The sequence below is a fragment of the Cheilinus undulatus genome, linkage group 9, assembly GCF_018320785.1.
Source record: "Cheilinus undulatus linkage group 9, ASM1832078v1, whole genome shotgun sequence".
In the NCBI taxonomy this organism is placed as follows: Eukaryota; Metazoa; Chordata; class Actinopteri; order Labriformes; family Labridae; genus Cheilinus; species Cheilinus undulatus.
In genome coordinates this window covers 48,698,913-48,725,272 of record NC_054873.1, presented here as the reverse complement: position 1 = coordinate 48,725,272, position 26,360 = coordinate 48,698,913, and the positions used below count along the sequence as shown (strand labels likewise).

The window sequence follows — 26,360 nt, the reverse complement described above, 5'->3', positions numbered from 1 at the left end:
TCAAATCAAAAAGGTTAATATTTGGGATTAAAATTCAAAGTTAGGAGTTGAAAATGTCAAAATGTAAGATAAAATTCTAATTCATGAGTTTAAAAGGTCAAAATGTGACTTGGAAATTAAAATAGTGAGTCTAAATGTTCAAAATATGAGATTAAAGTCAGAACCATAACTTTAAGTCGTTATTGTGAGACGCAAAATACAAAATAGAAAATAAAAAATCAAGTTTCTTTTCCCACATTCCTGACGTTTATCAAATCATTCTCACTCTTTCTTATTCTAACTTTCTTTCTTATTCTTATGACTTAAAATGGATATTTTCAATGGCATGGTTAAGTTCACATTGTTATACTGGAGGAAATTTGCAGCCCTCATACTGGTGGGCCAGTTATAATTGAAATATATGATCTGGTGGGCCAGGTATAACCCCGGCCCCCGGGCCTGGAGTTTGACACCCCTGATCTAAGCTGACTGCCTACGTTTGCTACTAGTAAAACAGTCTAGTCTTAATCTTTACAGACTCTGCATATACGTTTTGAGTCTGTAGACAATCTACGGGGTTTTAGGTGAGAGAGGCAGCATTGCTTTGTTGCCATCATTTCTGCAGACACGGTCTGCAGGCTGCAGGAAGAAGATATTCATAACCTTTCAAAACGTGGAGCATGAACCAAACACATGCTGTAGTGCATCAGCGGTAGACTGTAGTTTATAACTATCCACATAGTGCAGGTGCAGATTTCCTCCTGACTCTTGTTCACACCTGCCTCTGCCCTGTGATGTTTTTCATCCAGGTGAAGGAAAAGTAAGGACTTTAAAGTAAGGGTGTTATTTTTTTAAACTTTATTAATGAACCCATAAGGACGACCTTAGCCGGACTCCAGTGGACTTTTGTTTTCCTACCTGGATTTATATCCTTGTATCTATTTTTTCTGTGAAGCTGTTTGAACCTGCTCTGATCCATGGACCTGGGTTTGTTCTGCCACAAAATCATGGAAATATTATATCAGAAGAAAGCCCCAGGTTCCCCTGAGAAGAAATAAAGGCATACTGTCTTTATAACACATCTCCACTAACCAAGCGTGCATGCTTTGCCCTTTGCCATTGTTTGCACTGATAATGGAGGTGCACCTGTGTTATGAGAAGAATCAAAGTGGAGCAGACAGCGTGGGCAGCGTCTCTGCATTCCAGTTCAATAAGTCCAGTCTGGGCACCCTGCTGGGCCCTGATCATGGGAGCATGTGAGAAACATCACAGGGCAGACTGCGTGGTTCTCAGGAGGGGCTTTCTGCATGTCAGCGGGGTCTGACTTGAGGGGGCGTTTGTAGCCGCATGCAGACACAATGCTAGCCTTTCCATATGGGAATATTTACGACTGCTTTGTCGAGCAAACTTCAAAGTAGAGGAGATGCATTTGGGTTGGTTTTATGACCTCTTTGGGCAGGTTTGCAGGGGGCGACTTTAAATGCCAGTAAAAAGCAGTTTCACATCATGCAGGAGCGACCCATAAAGCCCCATACAGTGTTAGAATATAAAGGCAATCATGGTTGGCACTGAAACACTAAAGGAAATGTATTTTGTTTTAAGAAGGAGTTTTTTATATATGCATGAATGATAAAACACAATCACAGACCAATCTGACAGATATAAGGTTTTGAGACTCATCAGCCCCAAAAGTGGTTTTATTCTGGGTACTGTGGGATCAAAGACAGCTGAGGCAATATCTGGAAACCTCCTGACCTCTCACGTGAGATTTTTTTCTCTCATCAGCAAAGGTGATCGATGTAGAGTCACAAATGTGAGCTGGAGAAATGGTGAATGACGAAGCTGGTGCTACAAGATGTATCTCTGAGATTGAGGAGAGGTTTGTTGAGCTCTGCCTAAATGATGTTTAGTTGAGGGAATACCATGACTGAAAAAAATCCTGGAGAGAAACAGCTGACGCCTTCAGCAGTGAGGTGTGTAACTGTTGTCACTTACAAACCAAGGCTAGCTCAATACTCGATGACTTTAAGCCCGACTTTAGATCAGATTTGACCCCCATTTTAAATCTTGAAATAACTGTGATTAAAAATGAGACGGACAGCCAAGTTTGGTTTCGCTAAAGACACCCAGACCTGATTACTGCTAGACCTGTTGAATCCTGAAGTCCCTGAAATAGAACTGGTCTAACAAAGTAGGCTGAAAGATCTCAGTCATGAAAGGGTTACTATGCAATATCTAAGGCTTTGGGACTCCAGAGAACCTCTGTGAGAGCCATTATCCACAAGTGAAGAAAACTTGGAACAGCAGTATATCTTCCCAGGCTTACCAAAATGACTGCAAGAGCACATTAGTGACTCATCCAGGAGGTCCCAAAAGGACCTAGAATGACATGAAGTCCTCCTAAAATCTCCCATCAGGCGGCTGACTGTGTTGATTCTGGACTTGATAAAACACAGTGGACCAACACCAGCAGGTGGACTTCAGGCACCTTGGATTCTGTGACTTTCAGATCTTCCCCCAAACTCTGGGACCTTGGTTTCCAAATGAAATGCAACCAGGACTTTGGACCACAGAGCAACAGACCAGTTCTTTTTTCTCCTTAGCCCAGGTGAGAAGCTTCTCTGGTTCAGAAGTGGGTCAACAGTAGGAACACGACACTTGTAGTCCATCTCCTGGACCCGACTGTGTGGTGGCTCTTGATCCACTGACTACAGTCTCAGTCCTTGTGAAGCTCTGCTTTGTTTGACAATCCTCTGCAGGCTGAGCTGATCCCTGTTGGTTGTGCTCCTTCTCTCACTTTTCCATGAATCTGCTTTGATGGAGCCTCTGAGAACAGCCTGGCCTTTCAGCAGTGACCTTCTGTGGCTTATCCTCCACGTGGAGAGAGTCTGTGATTGTCCTCTTGCACATCTGTCCAGTCAGCAGTCTTCCCCATGATTGTGGTTGTGTGAACTGAACCAGTGTGAGAGAGTGAAGACTCAGGAGAACTTTGCATATTGGACTTTTTCTGCAATATTCTAATATTGTGAGATAGTGATATTTTTCTGTGAGCTGTAATGAAGTCAAAAAAGTCTAAATATTTCACTAAATATTTCAATCGTACAAGTGGACTTGTTCACTTGTCTGCATGTCCATAGACCTTTATACCTAAGGTGTAGCTCTAAAATGACTGCACAGGAAACCAAATAAAAGCGGAACACCATAAATTTATTGTGGAAAAAAAGCAACATTGGGAAGAAAAAAAGTCTATTCTGGCACATTGTTCATCTTTATTTTACAAAAAAGGAGAAAAAGGCTACAAATCTTGATAATTTATACAAATACAACAACTTTCAAAAATAAATCTTTAATTTAGTAAACGCTCTGTGTACAAGTTTCTGCAACAACCCACTGCTGAAGATCCCTGAGCAGAGACACAGAGTGAAACACTTTTTTTTTTACATCTTCACTCGAGCAATACCGATTCTCAGTGTTTGTTCAGAAACACGTTATATACACACAAGACATTATCAGGAGGCTGTGGCTGTGAGACAAGTGGGACGGGGATGAGTGAGATCTGTGATTTCTGACTGCACACATCACTGGTGATCATCACATTAAAACACAGAACAGTGTTAACACTGATGTGACCAACGAGTGACTTATGACACACCGACCGCTTCATTAGGTACACCTGTTCATGTGCTTGTTAACTCATCAGCCAATTACATGGCAGCAGCTGCATTCAGGCATGCAGACATGGTCAAACCAAGATCATCTACATGCCTGATAGCTGCCAGGTGTACCTAATAAAGTGGCCAGTGAGTGTATATTTAATTTCTAACCCTCACTAACTTCATATATCTACTCTGCACTGACTATAACGGCCCACTCACTGTACTTGGACATCAACTCCACCTTCATTTAACATTAAAACACAGTGCCAGCTGGTTCTGTTGCTATGACAACACAAAGCAATAACTTACAATGCTCTGAAAACTAAGGACACAAATATTTCAGGAGGTTCGTGGCCTAAAAAAAGAACAAAAGATCACAAATGATGTACATACTCAGACTCCCTGGAAGGTGCTGTTTCACGTACGGTATGCTGACGACAACAAAAAGGTGTTAATAACACAGAATATATACAAAAACGAGACCTTTAAGACTAACAGGGAAACACTTCATGTAACAGACTAAACTGGCTCAGAGTCTGAGCTTCCTCTTTTAGCCTGGCTACTTTTTTGCTGCACGATTTTCTGTACACGATGTAAGTATATATTAAAATTCATTTATACAAACACAACGAAAATTAGTCTGATTCCAACAAAAACATAGGCATTACACCGTTTCCCTCGTGTCTTTGCATTGTTCTGTGGTGATAAAAAAATGTGGTGTAGGCATAGCGTCTGTATTTGGTTTGAACTCCTTCGTCTGCACTGCAAAAATGCACATTTAATAAGTGTATTTGTCTTATTCTACATTATAAATATCTAATTTCTTTTATTTTTAGCCACATTGGTCTGACAAGCCCAGATAAAAATCTTATTTCAAGATATACGAAGACAAAATAAGGAATGAATTTAGTTATAATAAGTAAAAATATCTACCAGAGCCATGCACCTTTTACTCATGAAGTGTCTTAATAAAGCACGTCAGCGTTGTTGAGCAAACTGAACAAAAATGCAGCACAGTAGATTGATAGTCTGCTGCTGCTGGGGTCAGTCATCCTTCATGCAAAGCAGCCATGGTAAAATCAGCCAAATTCAACAAGTAAGTAAAAAATATAAATCTGATGTTCAAATGCTGGCAGCATCAAAGCTGTTTAGCTGACTAAATCTGATATCTGAGCTGCTGATGTTACATACATGCTTCTGCTGAAATGCCTGGGTTCACATCTGGTGCTTTTAGCTCATGATTTCAGTTTCGGGGTGTTCTCAGCGGTGATTATTTTTGATAGGTTACAAAAATTGATTTCTGCTTTTCTCAGTCGAATCTGCAACATCTTTAAACGGCTCTGTGTGTTTCATATTTCCCTATTTTTGAAGGAAATATCACAAAGAAAAGGAAAACAGAAGAGAGAAATCTTGTCCTGACATCAGAGCAGCTGTGGACCGAAGAAACTTTACCATCAAAAAGTACGCCTGCAGTCAACCAAAGAAAAACCTGGTAGAGAAAAATTATGCCCAGGTACCAACCATCAAAATTACGCCTGAATACCAACCAGTTGAAATTACGCCCAGGCACCAGCTAATCAAAATTACGCCCAGGCGCCAACCAATCAAAATTATGCCTGAATACCAACCTGTCGAAATTACGCCCAGGCACCAACCAATCAAAATTACACCTAGATACCAACAAGTGGAAATTACACCCAGACACCAACCAGTAAAAATTACGCCCAGGCACCAACCAGTAAAAATTACGCCCAGGCATCAACCAATCCAAATTAGCCCAGGCACCAACCAATCCAAATTACACCCAGGCACAAACCAATCAGTCGTTCGGGTTAAAAAAACAAAACAAAACAAAACAAAAAAAATACACACCTGGTTGGGGACCAGTCAAATCAATGATAGGCTCCTTACTGCATCCGTTTGGTAAATACGTCTGGCAGGTGATCTTGAAAAAAGCTTTCCGACCAAACAATCGACCAACCAGAATGAAGCTGTCAGTCTTACAAAAAAGGTAAGTGGGATCAGCGTCTCTCTGAGAGGGGTCTGGCTGCAGACCGTAGATCTCAGACGCCCCCTCTTGCAGACGGTTACTGTTAGATGCCACACCTGCCAGAACAGAGATACAGGCTGAAACGTAGGGTTCACTTTTTAACCGGTTTTCTTCCTTGTCCAGTCGTAAGGAAGAAGGAAAATGAACAGTGCAGTGCAGTTGTCCCTAATGTTGGACATTTGTAGCACTGCTTCTCTGAAGGGTTTCATTCTAATCTGTTGAACAACGGAAGTAAAAGCATGTTGTTGAGTGAATAATCAGGCTGTGCTGCCACCTATAGGAAGTTTTGGTACACTACAAAGCTCAGTAGACTGACCAACTGCAGAACTAGCTGACATATGAAAACATAAAACATGGTCATTTTTGGTATCTCTCTACTGTATGACTGGTAATTGAAGTGATAGTATAATGGGGGTGCTGGTTGAGTCCAGTCTTAGTGCAGGTGGCCCTAGAGCGGCTACAGCTCTTGGTGCACTGGTTGCTGGTTTAAATCCCTACCCTAGGCATTGTTTAGTGAAAGTCGTCTCCTACTCTCTTTTCTTACATCTCTTCTCCAAAAATAAGTCCATACTAATGTGATATAGGCAGGTAAATGACTTACTAACATTTCTAGTGATGCAGATCTGATTTTATGCTTTTAATATCTTGAATTTGGATTTGTCAGTTGAATGTGGCTTATAGGAGTGTCAGGAGGTATTTCTGACTAGAAAAAAGGACAAATACACTTGTGAAGAGCTTTTGCAGTGTGCTCCCCACACTGGTTTGTTAAACTTTCTGGTGTGTAGAGAGGGCGTAACAAAATCAAACGTACCTGCCTCTTTGTTCTACGGTTCCTCCGCAGGAAGATAGCTTAATATTTCCTTTTATAGCTTCTTATGTTTGCCAAAAAAGCATGTTACCATGGGGACTCGGCTTTTTCTTCCCCCAGCAGCGTTGCCACATTTCTGCTCCTCTGCTCTGCTTTAGAAGATTCACACCTTTGATTTAGTAAGGCATTACACTGTGAGAGGATTGGGGTGTCGTTGCTGAAACATCCAGCCTTTGTCAAGCTTTTAGAGGCTGCTGTCTCGCTGACATGGCTACCAATTTCAATTCCCTTTTATGTTCAAGTGTTTACACCAAATATCACAACTTCTGCTACACATGGCTTCTAATGATGGTGCTAATTTTCTTCATTATCGACTGAAATCTCATTTGCAAAACAAAGAGAGGATGTAAAAGGAGATAGAACTTAATTAAAACTGTTAATCTGGTGCTTTAGGATGGTCGCCAATTCTGCAAATTCCATCTGATCAAACAAAAACTTCATTAGAACACCCTCACTGCAGTCTCATGAGATTCTCTTTATATATTATCTGATAAGAGGCTAGTTTTACCCCTTTGAAGTACAAATTCTTGTTTTGAGAACTTAATTTATCGCAAATGTTGAGGGATGTACCTTTCTGGATTCAAGTTTAAGTGCTGTAGTATAAAAGAAAAAAAAAGCAGAGGATAAAAAGTGGTTCCTGTGAGAGAACTAATAATGAAGAAAGTTCTGAAGAGTCCAAACACCATGCAGCGCCCGCCAAACTGAGCGTGTGCGGAGAGCTGCTGGCCTGAGGTGTATGCAGAGCCCAGGAGTTATTAGGAGGGCTTCGGCACAGAGTCACGGCCTCTCTGAGCAAACATCCTCCCCGAGCCTCTCCTGAATGAGACCAGAGAAAATGAGGAGCACGCGGGCCGTCCTTTGACCCAGATCTGGCGTGCAGATGGCAGGTAGGCAGGCGGTCAGGCGGAGCTCAGGGGCTCGTGGTCCTCAGGCCCTGTTTCTCCATGATGTTCCACAGCTTACGCAGGTTCGACTGGGTGATGGAGTCATCGGGTTTCAGCTGAAGAGCTCGGAGGTAATTGGCTTCAGCTTCGTGCAGCTTCCCGTTGAGGTGGAGGATCGCTCCCAGGTTCATCAAGGCTGCCGGGTACTGAAACAGGAGAAGAGGTGGATTTTAGGATGAGGTTCACGCTGATAACACACCTCAGGGTGGATTCAAGCTTTTCTGCAAAGATTAACTTTAATTTGTTTCAATCAAAGCCACAAAACACTTTTGTCTTTTACTGAAAAGAAACTGTGCTAGGTGTCAGATGTTTGTGAAACTTTATTTTTAGAAAGACAGATCCAGAAAAGAGCAGTAGGTAGTGCTGCTGAAATACAAACACACTCAGGCTGATTATTTACAGTATTTACATTTAGAAGTGCCACACATGGGTGTTAAATATTGACCACACCAAATGATATCATATCAGGAAAAAAGGCCGACCAGCTGTTGAAAAATTAAACAGTTTGATCTCAAAACTAAAGCAACAAACAGCAGAAAGAGACTGATCCATGCCTCATAATTACTAGGAATTAATAAGACTATGGCAGACTATCCATGCCTTTAAATTCTCATGGAAGCTTTTCTAGCGAGCCTAGAACTTTGGTGACTTTTCATGGCCTGTAAAGATTAAATCCACACTGGTAAATCTTATATTGAACATCTTTTTTATCATTTTTTAAGCCACTTTTCATCCATTTCTATCATTTCTGCCGCTAGCGGCTAATGCTCAAACTCATTGTTTGCTTTCAACCAATGGCAGGCTGTTCCATCGTCATGCTGTGTCAAACTGCACATGCCTTAACACTTAAAGGTCGTTTCCACCAAGCAGTCCGGCTCAGTTCGGTGCAGAACGGCATGCATTTTTTTTTCCTTTCCATAGAGAAAAAGTTGGAAAGGGTCCCAAAAAATCCACCCGTCCCACTTTTCGGCCCTTCCATGGTAGTACCAATCTCACCTACCCGTACCAAAAAGGTGGAGCTACACACAACAATAGGGGGTTGTACTGACATCACCCAGCGGGGGACACAGCTGCTCAGCTTCGGGCTGCAAAACACGGAAGTCTGCTCTGTGAGGAGCAGCGAAAACAGGAGAAAAATGTCTGCATTTATCTGGGATATTTGGACTCAACAGAGATCCAAACTGTTTCCTAATCTGTGGATATTGGTATGTGGCCACAAATCAAGTTTCCTGATCTTTATCTGGACTTGATTTAAGAACACAAAGCAGAGCCTAAAGGCTCACATCAGCCTGGTGGATGTGAAACTAAATTAATGCTGAAGTTTTTCTGAATACAAAGCTTTAGATCAGCTGATTCTCTGTACTGTAACTGGTTATTATTCATCTATTTCTTACTTTAGGTAACCTGTGAAAACATCACTCTGTGGTTGTTGAACGTGTTTGTAAAACTTGGGGCTGCAGCCTATTTTAAAATCAGACCAGTGCACCCCGGATTTTTGACTTAATCTAGTTTGATTTTAACACCAGCTGAACTTCTGTTTTATTTTTAAAGTGGTGAATTCTCACAGTACAGCTCTAAACTTTCATATTTTATCGTATAAACTGTTTTAGACTAAAAATATTCACATATTAACAAACCATTATGGTTCGTCATTGTACATGTATACCATCAGGTGAGGATCTGTACTGACAGCAGTTAACATCATTAAGAGGTATTTATTTTTTTCAAAGTACTTTCAGCTTAAATAAAGCTGTTTAATGCTTATTCCCTACTGATTTCTGTCACTCAACCTTTCAATAACTTTGCTGCTGGACCAGCAGACTCGCGCTGACTGTGGCGTCACATGCATAGCCTTTACAGTCCGCCCACTAAGTGAGGGCATGGGTGTCTGTCGAAACGCAAACTATCTTTGGGTTTAGCGTTAACAAACCATATCAAACCGTACTAAATCAAACTGGACCCCCTGATGGAAACACGGCTTTAGATCCTGCAGGAGATGGCCTGGATAACTCATAATAGAGAGAAAGAGACACAGAGAGGCTGTGATGTGTCCCTCTGTGTCTCTGCAGACAGGAACTGCTTTGAATGATGGCATGAATACAGCCAATGCATAAAAGTGAAAGGAATTCTTTTAGTCAAAATGTGAAGATTTTAAAGGACTTTTTTTGTCACAGATTTTCTTTTTTTTTTTTTTTTTACTTTTTGGTCTCCAAGAGATGGGGGAACATGTGTGTCATACATAAAAAATAATTAAATTTATTTTCTATTTAGTTTGTCTTTATACTCCCACAACTTTTTAAAAATCCCAGTGACTTCACAGCAGCACACATATTCTTAAAGCCCAGGTTGGCCTGGAGAAAAGGATGTTTAGAGTTTGACTGTGCACTAGGGTTGAAGTTTTACAAGCTTTTAAAGACAAAAAGTCCAGAGGAGACAAAAAGGTAAAGAAATAGTTAAAAGGCTTGAAGGGTTAAACTGTTTCACCTGAATGTACCACTACTCTCAGGACTTAAAAGCAGATTTTCTTTTGTCAGTATAAAACTTGATAACAATTTTCTATGCAGAAATCCTTCTGGAGTTCTTGTGGATTTTCTAAAAAGGGAGTAAAGTCAAACCACATCTGGGTTTGTTGTTATCAGCTCAGTGTTCACACACTGAAAGGAAGGAGAGAGCTTTGTTTGTTTTTCTCAGCAGCTCAAACATGTCTCCAACATATTATTTTAGATATGGCCCTGCCCACCGTGCAGGATGTTTACGTGGCATAATGGTGAAGTTTCACTGCAAGAGAACAAACAAAAGAACCAGCAGACTCTCAAGTTAAAGTAAAGGTTTTCTTTGGCCTTAAAAATCAAACAAGTCCCAACCATATGAAATGGGGTCTGGGTATCTTGTCCCATAGATGTTGGCACTGTCCTCTAATTTTAAAACCATGACTGTTAAACAAATGGACAAAGCATCAGCTGCCTGGGAGTGAAGCCACAATCTTATAGCTGTCACTGTTGACAGGTACGCTACAACCATCAACTGGTGTTGGTTACCAGTTCAACCAAGCGCAACAAGAAACAATGGAAAAAAATGTATTTTTAAGAGGAAGAAGAAGGTGCATGAATGCACAGATTTTTCATAAGCTAATGTCTACTTAAATGTTCTTAAATCATGATCAGTCCTTTGGAATTATAGCGGTGTTTTGGAAAATATAAAGTACAATTTAAGACAAATTCCTCCATTTGTGTCATAGGAACACTCAGATGTGGGTTCATATGTTCTTGAATGTTGGTAGTTTTTTTGTTTCTACTGGAGCATCAGGATCAGTCCCATCTTTTGGAGAGTTTTAAGCAGAAATGTCCCCCTAAAACAGTCGGTGAACGCGGCCCAGTGAGTCTAAGTACGGTGTGTGTGCTGCAGACAAAAACAGTTATTTACACACACGGACGGTCTGTTAGGAGGAAAGCATTATTTGATCAATATTCATGTTTTAAACATCAGAGGCCACCAGAGCATGTTTGCAGAGATGAATAATGCAAATAAACTTTATCTATTCACACTTTGGGGTATACATAATTTAGGAAGGAATGGGACTCTGAGCAGAAATGTTCTGCATCACTGAACCACATCCAATTCAATTCGACCCAAACTGTGGAGTCAGAACAGACAAACTTTGATCTGATTCTGGGCCTGAAAATGAGAAAAGGATTAAAACCCTAAAGAGGCTGTCCAAGTGAGTCGATAGGAAAGTTCTGGAGTAAATACACTGGAATCATCACAGTTCAGTGGATTTAGCATGAATAACCTTTCCACCTGCTGTTCTTAAGCTTCTACGTGACCGCACACTTTAGAAATCAGAGGTATGATCAGTGCTTTTTCATTTTGCATTGTCTTACTTTGCTCTTTTTTAATATTTAATCCACTATAGACCGTACCAACGATCACAGAAAGCTTGAAACCAGACAAGATTAAAAACTGGAACTATCTCTACTGCCAACTCAAACTAATAAACAAGACAAACAAGGACATATGCATCCATGACTCCTTGTTGCTTTTGTCCTGTTGAATCGCACCTGCACCAAACAGTGATCCAAAACTGTAGCTGTCCAACACAGGAACCAGAGTCAAACAGAGAGTAAAGCAGAGGAGCAAGAAAATCTTTTGGAAGACGACCCAGACCTCAGACACGTAATAGGCGGAGCACATGACACAGAAATGTAACAAATGTGTTGAATTTTTAAACAGAGCATTCAGAAAGTATTATGACCTCCATCATTTTTTCACTGATGTTCTGTTGCAGTCTGATACTACAATAAAAAAACCTTTTCCACTCATTAATGCAAGACAAAAAAAGTGAAAACAGAGTTTTAGCAATTTTTGCTAATTTATTAAAAATAAAAAACTGAAATATTACACTGACATAAGTTTTCAGACCCATTGCAAAAAGTGCATCCCATTTCTCTGAGCTTTGCTGAGATGTTTCTAATCTTGATTGGAGTCCACCTGGGCTAAATTAAACTGATTGGACATGATTAAGAAATGCTCACACTTCTCTATAGAAGCCCTCACAGCTGACAGAGATATCAGAGCAAAAACCAAGCCATGAGGTCAAAGGAGCTGCAGAGCTCAGAGACAGGATTGCTGCATCAACCAGGACTCTACCAAGAGCTGGTCACCCGGCTAAACTGAGCCATTGGCGAAGGGCCTTGGTAAGAGAGGAGACTAAGAACCTGATGGCCACTCTGGGCTCCAGAGATCCTGAGTGGAGACAGGACAAAGATCCAACCATCACTGCAGCCCTCCACTGATCTGTGCTTATGGCAGAGCAGCCAGATGGAAGCTTCTCCTCAGTGCAAAACACATGTAAGCCTGCTTGGCTCCGGAGTTGTTGGGAAAGTCCAACTAGGATTTCATGTGATTTTTTTTAACTGTAGCATCAGGATGCAAGTAACAAACTTGAAAGAAGTGAGGGGGGTTTGATGGTCTGAATGTTGCTCACAGCAAGAAGGTTCCTGGTTCATATTTCTGTGCAGCTTTTGCATTTTCTTCCTGTGCATGCATGGGTTCTCTCCGGCTTCCTTTCACCCCCAAAGATATGCTTGCTGAGTTGATTGGTGACTCTAAATTGCCCGTAAGTGTGAGTGAGAGCATGCCTGGTTGTTTGTCTCTATATCTCAGCCCTGTGATTGACTGGTGACCAGTCCAGGGTGTGCCTGCCTCTTGCCCAGTGACAGCTGGGATAGGCTCCGGCACCCGTGACCCCTAACGAGATAAGCAATGTAGAAATTGGTTGCATGGCTGGAGGGAGATCTGAATACTTCTGAATGCACTGAGTTTATTTATGACCTTTTTGGTAAAATCAGGTCAACATGACTCACTTTAAAACCTCTTTTATTCATCTAAAAAGTTTATCTACATAGTGTTGCAGCTGACACACCTTTAAAAATATTGAGACATGCTAATATATGCAGGGGTTGTCATTTCTGTTGATGCAGATATCATGCATCCTTAACAAATATATAAACCTGCTGGAGTGTAACCTTGCAAATCTAACCTCAGGTGGGAGGTGTCGGTGTGGCTTAGTTGAAACGACTACAAGCCTGTAAACCAGTGTTACTCAACCCTACTCAACCAAAGAGCCAAACTGTTGAAAATTACATTTGAAAGAGTCACAATCTAAGTGGTGAAAAGTGGCAATTAAAATAAGTTAAAGGTGGCAAAAATGGACAAAATGCAGCAAACACTGGGAGAAAAGTGGCAAAAATGAGTGGAAAGGGACCAAAAAATGAGTTATAAGTGAGCGAAATGAGGGAAAAGTGACTAAAGTGGGCAAAAAGTGGCATTTAATTGCAAAAGGCAGCTTAAATGGACAAATAATGGCAAAAAGCAGGATAAAAATGTCAAGAAGAGGTGAAAAGTAACAAAAAGAAGTGGCAAAAATGGGCTTAAAGTGCCAAACACTGGGAGAAAAGTGGCAAGAAGGGCAAAAAATGTCAAAAAATGGGTGAAAAGTGGACAAGAAATTGAGTTACAGGTGGCAAATGGTCCAAAAATGGCAAAAAGGTGGAGAAAAATGTGTGAAAAGTGACTAAAATGGGCAAAAATCTGAAAAAAGGTGAGAAAAATGGGCAAAAATCAACAAAGAGTGTCAAAATGGGAAAAGGTGGCATTTAATTGCAAAAGGCAGCTTAAATGGGTGAAAAGTGGCAAAAAAGGGGCCAAAGGTTGCAAAGAGTTGGATAAAAGCATTAAAAATTGGCTAAAAGCAGTAAAAATAGAATTAAAGTAGCAAAAAATTTCTAAATAAGGGTGATGGAAATATGCAGACAAAAAATAGAGGCTGACAATTAAAGCCTTCTGTGTAAGAGTAGGAAACAAACTGATTAATGTTACTTGCAATGGATAATTTCTAAGGTAAAATTTTCCTTTTTAAAGTTTTCTGGGGGAAAATGATTCAAATGAAGACATAAAATACAATACAATACAAGAACTTTATTTATCCCTGAAGGGAACTTAAATCGTCTGGGAGTCTCATCTGTCTACTGTAGAATTATACAGTCTAATAGCTGATGGTATGAAAGATTTTCTAAATCTTTCTGTCCTGCAGCGCAGGTATAGGAGCCGTCCACCACCGTTGTTTCTTTGCTCACTGAGGGAGATATGAAGTGGATGATCCATGTTTCTCAGAATGGCCTCCACCTTGCTCAGTGCGCGTCTCTCCACCTCATCCTCCAATGAGTTCAAAGAGCCACAAATCATCACAAAAGAGCCACACGTTGAGTATCACTGCTGTAAACAGTGGTGACCAGTGTAGAAATGATTTTGGATGCAGCTTTGTCAGGAGTTTAATCTGCCTACTGGCTCCACTGACAGTGAACAATGATAATGGATGCCTGTGAGGTTGTGATATGTATAAATGCCCAACCAAGTCAGATGTTTTATTGCGTAATGTCCATCCAATCACCTTCTAGGTTTCTGCTCTAACAGTCTTCATGGTGTGTTAGGTAAGTGGAGTGATGGTTTGATTGAAAACACCGTGTTAAAGCGAGCAGAGATGCAGAAACAGGCGTTTCTGACAGAGCTACACTGATCTCTGTTAACTACAAGCAATGGAAATCATCACACAAGAAGAGAATTCAACCCTTCCCCCTCTACAGGGGCCCAAAACTGTGGTCTTTATACTATTTTTCCTTTTGAGCGATAAAGTTAATCTAATGAGGCTGCAGGACAGATTACAAACATGCTTCTTCTTCTTGTTTTTGTGTTTTTGAGACGCTGACCCAGCTTCTCAGGCTGTCCCGGCGTCGTGGCCTCCGCTGTCACAGCGAGCACATCTTTGAAGTGGCTCTAGATAAATATTCCGTCGATTCCTGCCGCCGCCGAGGGGCAAAATCATCATCAGCGGGCCGGGCGGTGAGTCATGAGGACACGAGTGGAGGAAAAAGTCCAGGGTGCAATCACTTCTAGACCGTGGAGTAACCAGACCATGAGAGAGGAACAACATCTGATCTCCATTTTGGTTCAAAGTGTGGAAAAGACGTCTGTGCCGTATGAAGCTACTGTTTTACTGGTTTAGACGTTCACCATGTTTGTAATCAGAGTCCTAGGAGACCGGGAATGTTGGAATAAAACAGCGTCTGTAGAAAAGGTCCAGGATGTTCTTTTACTGGCCTAAATGTGGCTTTTTCCTGTGATTATCACCTCATAAATCACTGTCACATCACATGGCACATGATTATGGCTTCTTGATGATTTGTTATGTATTCTACCACAGGCCTAATGTTTTTTTCATGGCCTATTAACTAATCACGAGCAATTCTTGAAGAAAAATGCTCTGAATGAGACAATAGGGATTTTTTTCTCTCAGAAATGTTGAAGGCATGTGATATGCTCTGAGAAAATGAAACGGAGAAACACAGGAAACACTGAGCATATTTACAACCACCAAAGAAAAAATATTAATATTGTCTTCTCAACATTTGAATCAGAGCAGTCAACATTTCTGCTTTAATTGGGATCAATTAAGCTCCACAATTACAGAATCATTTTTAATTGTGATTAACTGCATGTTTTATTGTCCATCGTTTCTCTGTCCTCCTGGTCTTACTGTACCCTTCTGAGGCCTTGATGCTGGACTCCTCTGTGACCACTGCTCTTCTGGGCATTTTGGGCCCTTAGAAAGAATATCACACAGGGCTCCCCTTAGCTGGCTAGCAAAGCAACAAACATTGCATAATTTTTACAAATATATATGCATGGTAATGTATTGTTTAACCATGATTTCCCAATTTATGAGCAATTTTTTTTTAACTATGGCTAAATTAAATTTACTTGCATTATTTTGTAGTGCTGGACCACACTGTTTAGACATTTTTAAAAGAGGGCCCCCAACAACTGTATTTCACTCTATTTGATAAAAATTTCAGTCTGTTGACTGATTCATTTAGTCATTTTTGATACAATAATGACACTAATTATTAAGAAAAATTAAATAAAAACACACTATTCATTGTATGCATATGGAGGCCCATTTCCACCACTTTAAAAAGAAAAATGTGGAACTTAGGAAATAAAAAAGAAATCCAAAGTCATAATTATAAGATTAGAATTTAAAATAAGATGAAAAAAAAATAATCGAAAAATAAAAAGTTGAAATTATGAGATTAAAAAGTCAATTATAACTTTTTAGCTCATAATTTTGACCTTTTATCTCATAATTTTGACCTTTTATCTCATAATTATAACTTTTTATCTCATACTTTTGACTTTTTAGCTCATACGTTTGACCTTTTATCTCATAATAATAACTTTTTATCTCATACTTTTGACTTTTTGTATCATAATTTTGACTTTTTAGCTCATACTTTTGACCTTTTATCTCATAATTATAACTTTTTATCTCATACTTTTGACTTTTTGTATCATAATTTTGACTTTTTAGCTCATGATTATAACTTTTTATCTCATACTTTTGACTTTTTATCTCATACTTTTGACTTTTTGTATCATAATTTCAACTTTTTATCTCATAATTTTGACTTTTTAGCTCATACTTTTGACTTTTTAGCTCATAATTTTGACTTTTTAGCTCATAATTATAACTTTTTAGCTCAAAATTTTGACTTTTTATCTCTTACTTTTGACTTTTTGTATCATAATTATAACTTTTTATCTCATAATTTTGACTTTTTAGCTCATACTTTTGAATTTTTAGCTCATAATTTTGACTTTTTATCTCATACTTTTGACTTTTTGTATCATAATTAGAACTTTTTATCTCATAATTTTGACTTTTTAGCTCATACTTTTGAATTTTTAGGTCATAATTTTGAATTTTTAGCTCATAATTTCTGACTTTTTAGCTCATACTTTTGAATTTTTAGCTTATATTTCTGACCTTTAACTCTCATTATCTTGACTTTTTTTTCTCATAATCATGATTTTTTTAATCTTATAATTAATGACCTTTTTTCATAATTATGACTTAGAATTTGTTTTCAAGAATTTCTGTACTTTCATATTTTTTTCTTTTTTATTTGACCCAGGTCCTTCCATACAGGCATCACAAGGGCCCCTCCCTACCGTGGGCTTGGGGAATCAGTACCCTTTCCCCCCTGTGCTACGCCCATGATTTTGGGTATTGCATGAAGACGATGTGTATGATGCTGACGTGCTCGGAGAGTGGGGATGAGAAGGGTCAGCTGCCTGATCGACGCCGTAAATGGGCTTCCAAGCAGTGTTTATTTCATCAACTAAAACTATGATTAAAAATGTTTGTCGACAGCCTTTTTTCCCCTAAGAATAACTAGACTAAGACTAATACAAATAGATCTGTGATGACTATAACTACAGCAGCCGACCTCAGTGGTTCTCAACACTGGGGTTGAGACCCATGAGACACTAAGAGGGGTCAGATGCCTTAAAAAAATGGAGAATATCTTTAAATGATGTCTGTGTATTTTAGCCATTTTAATGAAAAAATATGCATGAAATTGGTTAAATGTAAAATAACAAAGTTTTCAGTAGCATCCTGCCTGTTTCCTCATTTGGGAGCTGAAAAGCGTGTCTAACTGTTATGAGTTTTCTGATATATTAAAATTTATATCAGTGCCACTGTTTAACCACTTCCCCAACCCAGTTTTGCCACTATCATTGGCAACCTATCATCAATTTTTGCTCAGGTTGGACCCTTTTAGCCACTTTTACCCACTTTTGCCACTTTGCCTGATTTTAACCGCTTTTCCTCACTTTTTCCCACCAATTTTAACACATTGTTTACACTTCTTTGTTATTTTTTTCCTGTTGTTTCTTCTGTTGATCCATTATTAGAATTATTTGCCCCTTTTACCACTTTTGACACCCATTTTTGGTCATTTTAACCACATTTCACTGTTGGTGATGCCTATTTTTGCCAGTTTGACCCATTTCTGACAATTTTGCCTATTTTCTGCTTCAGTTAACCCATTTTTGCCCTAATCCAACCACTTTTTTCCACTTTTAAATCCCATTTCACCAAATTTGACACCTGTTTTTGCCACTTCTAACCCATTTCTGCTACTTTTAAAATCCCATTTCATCACTTTTTCCAAAATTTTTGGCTATTTTTAACCCACTTTAATTCTGTTTTTAGGAAAATGGGTTTAGATTTTTTAAAAGGCTATATACTATGGCACAAATGAATAAGAAAATATATTTGGGATATTTGTTGCTTTGATAGGAGTGGTTATTATTCAGGTTAAATGTATGGATATCACAGCTTCACTTAAACACGGGCCCCAGAAAGCTCCCCCCTTATGAGCGGCCTTGTCTGCACATGACTGGTCTTGAATGTGCATGGCTGTGATCAGCCACCTTCAGGTACAATGGGGGTCCCCGGTCTCTGGAGGTTTTATTTTGGGGGTTGCGGGCTGAAAAGGTTGAGGACCTACCTGACCTGAACGACTGACCTATGAAATATTATGAATGTGCACAGAGCTTGATTTTAGAAGCATTGTCTGAACTTTTCTGAAAGGGAAATTTAAAAATGATTCTGTTGTCAGTGGATCGTGACCTGGTTGGTGATTCACTATCTCTTGTTGTTTTTTGTACATGCTAAATGAGTTACCCTCCTTTTAAATCTACTAGATTAGATTAATAGAACAGGACTGTTTCTCCCGCTTAAGTAATTCTAAATCAATGTGACTGTACCGTTTCTAGGGTAGAACATTCTTTTACTCTTTCCAGACTTTAGATTTTGTCCAGCAGAGATCCTAAAGAGTAAAAGAGCCTTCACAGCATAGATGTCTGGTTTGAAAATCACCCATCTGTGCAGCTGTAGGATGGTTTCACAACCATCTTTACTCTTTGTCCATGCAGAACTGATCAAATCCTGCGTTTTGTTTCCTTCCTCCTCTCTCCCCCAAAGACTCCCACCTCTCCTCACCTCACTCTCATACACCTTAGGCTTTAGTGATTTATATCCCACTCATAACACTCTGTGAAATGTTCCCTTGTCAGAAGCTTTGGTTTTTTCCCCCTCATTTCCTGCTGCTCTGTAACCTCTCTGCCTTCATACCCGTCCTAAAACTGGCATGTAGCAGCCGAGAGGAGGCCAGATGTGGAGGATATTAACCCAGGCCGTAAAGCAACATATGCTACAAAGACTGTGAAAGTCAGGACTGAAAAAAGAGCTGACCGTGGTGGCTTCAGATTCGGACAAAAAGAATCAGCATGGAGTGAGAATTTGCAGATAAAGGACAGATATGAAGAGCACAGGTTGACCACCAAACCAAGCATCCAATGGGATTACGCTCGTCCAGATAGGGAACTGCAGGACGAAAAGGACTTAATCCTCTGAATGGAGCCAGTTGTCCTCTCTCACTCAGTGAGCACACATGTGCTTAATATAAAACATCGGAGTCTTTGGAGAGTTAAGAGTCAGGCCGCAGTAAAGCATGAAACGACAAATGAAGATGGACAGGGTACATGGCTTCAGTCAAGTCATATCGGAGAGAACAAAGAGGAACAGTAAAGAAGATGGATGAAGATGCTAAATTACAATCATGCCTCAGCTGTAAGCAATATTAATGGCAAAAGACATCCAAGCAAAGTGACCAAGTAGGGGCATGAGGGCCTGAGAGTTTGGACAATAAATGCCTGTTTGTATAACAACTGAAGCCAAGAATACGTCTTATGAAAATGAAACAAATCTGGCCATGAATAGAAACGCTAAGACCTCAAACATCCTTAAAACTTTTAGAAGAAGTCGGTTTGTATCAGAGGGAGACGTGACAGAGATCTGTTGGATTCGGAATTTTGCAAGGATACAGGAAGTAGGGGTGCTGAAATGATCCATTTCTGTCAAAATTCATCATCGATTTTAGTCGTCTAATTCAGTCAAGAACAGTTATGTGCAGACAAGGCCGCCCACTCCTATCAAAGCAACAAATATCCCAAATATCTTTTCTTATTCATGTGTGCCGTAGTATATAGCCTTCTTAAAAATATAAACCCATTTCCAAGTAGCCAAAATTGGTGGAAAAAGTGGTGAAATGGGATTTTAAAAGTAGCAGAAATGGGTTAGAAGTGGCAAAAATAAGAAAAGAATGGCAATAATGGGTTAAAGCGGCCAAAACAGGTGGTAAATTTGGTGAAATGGGATTTAAAAGTGGAAAACAGTGGTTGGAACGGGTAAAAATGGGTTAACTGAAGCAGAAAAACAGGCAAAATTGTCAAAATTGGGTTGACACTGGTAAAAATGGGCATCACCAATAATGAAATGTGGTTAAAATCAGCAAAAATGGTGGAAAAAGTGGTGAAATTGGATTTTAAGAGAAGCAGAAATGGGTTAGAAGTGGCAAAAATAAGAAAAGAATGGCAATAATGGGTTAAAGTGGCAAAAACAGGTGAAAAATTTGGTGAAATGGGATCTAAAAGAGGAAAACAGTGGTTGGATTGGGCAAAAATGGGTTAACTGAGGCAGAAAAATAGGCAAAAATTGTCAGAAATGGGTTAAACTGGCAAAAATGGGAATCACAAATAGTGAAATGTGATTAAAATGAGCAAAAATGGGTGTCAAAAGTGGTAAAAGGGGCTAATAATGCTAATAATGGATCAACAGAAGCAACAACAGGAAAAAAATTAACAAAAAAGTGTAAACAATGTGTTAAAATTGATGTGAAAAGGTGATAAAAAGTGGTTAAAATCAGGCAAAGTTGGTGTAAAGTGGCAGAAATGTGAATAAGTTGCAAAAAGTGTCCAAATTGATGATAAGTTTCCAATGATAGTGGCAAAAATTAGGTTGGGAAAGTGGTTAAACAGTGGCACTAATAGAAATTCTAATATTAAAAAAACATTACATATTATATATATTTTTGTAATCACCCACAGGTCTAATCATGACAGAGCAAATCTTTGGTTATTTTCAGGATTTTGATTAAGTAAACATCATAATTTAATCAACTAATGAACTAAACAAATACATTTTGAGTGCCTCATTGACAGAGAGTCACTGCTTCATTTTCACAAGTGAGTGTGAAGTGCCAACCCTCAAATCTAACATGCAAAACCCAAGTTTATATTTATATCAACACCCACAGACATTTTTTATTTCATTTCTTTAGGCCTTTATTTCACAGAGCTATAGAAATTCCCACTGTAAGTGTGCCTTTTAAGTGCCCTACGGATACATGCTAGGCCCAAAAAGGATAATGGCGCCATCTAGTTGTTGGTAGTAAAAATAGTAAGTCTAAGGTCCCCATTCAAAATTGCATCACAGATAATGGCGGTAACAGTGATACATGGTATTGTGAATTTTCAATCAAAATAATCAATTATAATGGGTTTAAATGGGAAAGTTTTGTCCCTAAGGAATATATGTGAGTATTTTTGCTATGCACAATACCAAACAGGTCAAAGTAATGATTTGGCCATGCCAGTCCATGCCAGTGGCATTAATAGAAGACAAATTGGTTCAAGAATTTCAAAACAGAATGCAAAGAATGTGCCTGCGTATAGCTAAGGGTTAAAGTAATGAGCTGGTGAAGGAGAGAAGAGATAACTGAGTCCTGTTCGGATGTTGTTGGATGAAACTTAAGAACTATTTTACATGCATTTTTCTAAAACTATGAGAAAAATTACTTTCCTTTCATCTGGGTTAAATTAAATGTTTAAAATACACAATTTATTGGCAAAAGTTTGAAGTGTACATCTGCAGAGAGGAAAACAGTGGATGGGAGCTTAGGCTCATGTTTCTACGGACATCTTAAATTTTATCCTTTTGTTATAGTCTCCAGCGTTTGTTTGTCCTTGTTTGTATATATAATAGTTCACTGTGTTCACACAGAACCAAACTTCATTGTCTTTATAACCTGCTCCAGATATATTCTGATCATTAATCCTGGACCCATTTCTGCTAATCAAAACACAGAACAAACACGCTGACCACATGCCAAACGCATTTTTCTCCCTCCATGACCCGTGTTTAAACAAACCGACCCCTCCTGCCAAAGCTCAAAAGACTGGGGCCCATTCATTTTCAGGATGTCAACGTCCTGAGCGAGTGTTATTATCATTATTCTTCTCAATCCACTCACCCTTTGAAGTTGGTGATGGACACTGCGTAAACAAACCTCCCCTCAGTAGAAACCAAACCTGTTTCCTCAGCCCGCTGACAATGAGGGCCGTTGTAGAGCAGGCGGTGGTATTATTGGAAAGTCACCCAGACTGCGATTGCCTAAGTGTCCTCTGAGGTAATAGGGATGATTATCTAGCCGTGGTGGTACTCACATTAGGTCTCAGGCTCGCCGCGTGTCCGTAGTACTTCTCGGCTGCTTCATTTAGGCTGGCTTGTCTGCAAGAGAAACACAAGGAGAGAGAGGGGCGATCATTACTCATCTTTATTGCTGCTGGCTCAGGATGAGGCCTTGAACTCTGCGTGTTTACCGGCACTCAGGGGTCACTGAGAAAACAACATGAAGGAAAAGCATGAGAGATGACAGAAGCCCATCCAATCTCCATCAGGTCCTCGTCTCTTGAAAGCATCTATCACTCGATAACATCTGCGCCGAGCGCTGCAGAGCAAGCACTTTCTGCTCTAATGGAACCTTGAGGTCAGGACTTTTGGTGATTTCAGAAACATCATCGACAAACAGAGGAACATTCACGGTGCATTTCTGTTCAGGGGCATCACCACCCAAATTCCTGGATCATTCTGCTGCAACCTGCTATCTTTGGTGCTGTCAGACTGAGGAGGAAAGGAGGAGTTAAAACATGCAAATGTTTCTGATGGGCCACTCAAAAAGCATGTCAGTCCAAACTGATTACTGCCAGACCTGCTGAATCCAGAAACCTCTCATATAGAACCTGTCCAACAAAGTGGAGTAGGCTAAAACAGGGGTTCTCAACCTTTTCAGCCCGCGACCCCCCAAATAAAGCCGCCAGAGACCGGGGACCCCCACTGTACCTGAAGGTGGCTGAACACAGCCATGCACATTAGAAACAGAATTTAAATATGTTAAAAATAGCTAAAATTGGTTAATAATGGCACAAAAATGCTGGGAAAGGTGGTGAAATTTTATTTTAAAAGTAGCAGAAATGGGTTAGAAATGACAAAAATTAGATAAAAGTGGCAAAAAATAACCAAAAAAATTGAAAAAATTGGTTAAAGTGGCAAAAAATGGGCATATTAATTGGTAAAAGGGGATTCAAAAATGGCTGAAATGGCGTTAAAGTGGCAAAAATAGGTGGACACTTGGTGAAATGGGATGAAAATTGATATAGACTGGCAAGAAAGGGTTAGCTGAGGCAGAAATAATCAGAATTGGGCAAAAATGTGGCTTAAAAAGTGGTAAAAGGGGTTAATAGTGGCAATAATGCAGCAACAGAGCCAGCAAAAGGCAGAGAGTTGCAAGAAGTGGTTTGGAAGCGGCCAAAATAGGCAGAAAAAAAGTGGTGGAAAGGGTTTAAAATTGACAAAAATTGGGCTTTGAGTTGCAAAAATATGTTAAAATTGGCAAAATTGGTGAGAAAAGTGTTAAAACATGGGTTACAATTAGGCAAAATTGGTGAAAAGTGGCAACAGTGTAATTCAAAAATGTTCTTAGTTTTTTAAAAGACCCCCTCTCAGTGTTATGCGACCCCAAATGGGGTCCCAGATTAGAAACAAAGTCACTGACATCTATCAGTCTGGAAAGTTACAAAGACCTGCTAGGGCTTTAAGATGCAAGCCAACCACAGTGAGAGCCATTATCCACAAATGGGGAAAACTTGGAACAGTGGCGAACCTTCCCAGCAGTGGCTGACCTACCAAAAATACTCCAAATTTTAATCGAGGACTCTCTTCAACACAAATTACACTTCATGAAGTTTATTCACTAAACAGAAAACTGATGTTTTGTTTTCATTCATACATTTCTCATAGTGGCTGAATTCAAACAATTCTGCGAAGAAGAAAGGGTCACATGGAAGATGTGCTACATGGAGGTGAAAATATTGTGTAAATACAACTAGTGTAAGTTCTTTATTCAAATCAAACATTAATATTTGAATAATATGGCAGGTATTTCCAAATCTCTGATAACCTCTTTCATACTGAAGCTAAATAGGTTTTGTAACTGAAGTATCCCGACATGAATCGAAATATCGAATGTAATCCAGTCCTGACTGGGACCTTCTGGATCCAGGCTGCACCCATCTCTGTTTATATCTGGTTGAGGAGACTGTGGTTTAAAACGCTGGATGAATCCAAACAGAGGAAAAAACAAATTTATTGCTATAAACCAGGACAGCTGAGGAGATGGCACAGATGCACCAAAACAAGCTGAATCTGCCAAACTGCGACAAAAAGGCTCTAAGGGCAGATGGCTTGTCCGCATGGGTCCCTGGAACCAGGACTACTTTCTGCTCCTGAGGACATAAAACCTGCAGCCACACAGGAATGCTCTATATTTTCATTCAGCCGATGCTCTGCCTACTGTTGTCCTCAGACCCGTGGCTCCTCAGTGACAGAGCCTTTCTGTTATTCCTTCATCTCAGAATCACCTTTACGGCCTGCAGCTGCGTGCTTTTCACCGATGGTAACAATCGTCTCATTGCAAACTGCTTAACTCTGATGAAGTCAAGGGCAGAACCAGTGACGGCGGGCTGTGGAGCCCTTTAAGTCGTAACGATCAAAGAGAGAGAGGTCTGTGGAGCCGCAGTTTCATTTAGGCTGTCGCAGTCTATTAAGGGATCATCGTCCACACGGGGCCACATGAAAGGCAGAGCCAGGAGTCAGCGGATCAGGGGCCAACGTAAATACATGGCATTCATGTTAGGCTGAGAGACACCGTCTTATTCTCTTTAATGGTTTTGTTGAATAGTCTTCTAATAATGTTTTATTTAAATATAACACGGTAGAGCTACAGGAGCTTCAAAGAGGAAGCATGAATATTTAACTGATTTCTTCTAAGAAAAGACAGATTATAACACCATCAGGCATGCTTATTTTACAGACTAGATTCTGTAACCCTAATTCCCAAAAAGCAAATGATGTTTGTATAAACAGAAGGCCTGATTTACAAAAGACTGCAGCTTTTGCTCCTGCAAAAACCTGCAAATGAGTCAAAAGACAGAATGCAATTAAAAAATACTCAGGCCAGAGAGAAAGAATTATCTCCATGTGCTGGAGTTTTTGTGGATATTCAAAGAATCATTATACTGTGGAAAAATCAGCCCCTCCCTGTGAATATTATCCTCATTGGCTTGAACAATTTGCAAAAATCAATCAATCAATCAATCAACCTTTATTTATACTCGAGAAATCATTGAGGGGCACCCTCATTTACAATGTTGTTGAGTAAATTACAGAAAAAATTTCAGAGAATACAAACCAATAGAAACAGAGGAGAGACTGACAAAAGGGCATTAAAATCATCAGACTGGTGATGATAAAATGACAATAAAATTCACACTTCCATAAAACAATTACAGACATAAGGTTGGAGGTTTAAAATAACATTTCTAAAAAGCCCAAAAGGTAAATGCTCGGTAATCTTGAGCAGCTCCTGTAGCCTGTTCCACAGGAGCAGAATAGGAAAAGGCAGTCTTTCCCAGTTCAGACCTGACTCGTGGAACATGCAGAAGCAGCTGGCCAGAGGAGTGTGTGTGATGTTGATTATTAAGAGACAGATGGAGAAGCTCAGTGAGGTAAGATGGTACTTCTTCTAAAAGGGCTTTATAAATAAAAAGGTGCCAGTGAAAATTCCGTCTCATCTGTAGCGAAGACCAGCCAGCCTTACTATACAGAATACAATGATGTGTGCTTAAAAGGACCTTAAAAGAATATTAATGCAGAGTGATAAACGAAGTCAAGCCGTTTAAAGGTTGTAGGAGCTGCATGTCTGTAAATAACATCCCCATAGTCAAGGACTGACATAAAAACAGCCTCTGCTACCCTCTTTCTACTAAACATAGGGAAGTTTAACTTATTCCTGTAGAAAAACTCGATCTTTGCTGAAGTCAGCCAACAAGATCATTGATATGACAATTGAAAGTCATTTTATCATCAATCCAAATACCTAAATATTTGTAAGAATTTACTCTTTCAATCATTACTCCATTTCTCGCTACAACTGTCAAATCATTTTGGTCGACTGCTTTGGATCTGGAGAAGAGCACTAATATTTTTTTCTCTGCATTAAGGACCAGGTTAAGATCACTGAAATTATCTTGTAATATGTTAAACGACTGCTGCAGCATATTACAAGCAGACAGTACATTTTCTGCAAAACAATACAGAACTGTATCATCTGCATACAGATGAGCATGACAGTTAAAAAGAGAACTGACAACATTGTTAATATAAATAGTAAATAGAACAGGACCTAAGATGGAACCTTGTGGAACACCTTTAGTAACAC

General features: G+C 39.6%; 1 protein-coding gene across 1 annotated transcript in view; it reads right to left on the bottom strand.

Moving 5' to 3' along the window:
* Positions 1-3,176: 3,176 nt before the first annotated feature.
* Positions 3,177-26,360, bottom strand: part of tmtc2b (transmembrane O-mannosyltransferase targeting cadherins 2b) — a 222,848-nt gene continuing 199,664 nt past the window's right edge. Inside the window, exons 11-12 of the mRNA XM_041796161.1 lie at positions 22,249-22,312; positions 3,177-7,643 (exon numbers count right to left, since the gene is read on the bottom strand). Of these exons, the coding sequence (XP_041652095.1) occupies positions 7,464-7,643; positions 22,249-22,312 (244 nt within the window). The 3' untranslated portion in view covers positions 3,177-7,463. The remainder of the gene's footprint in view (positions 7,644-22,248; positions 22,313-26,360) is intronic.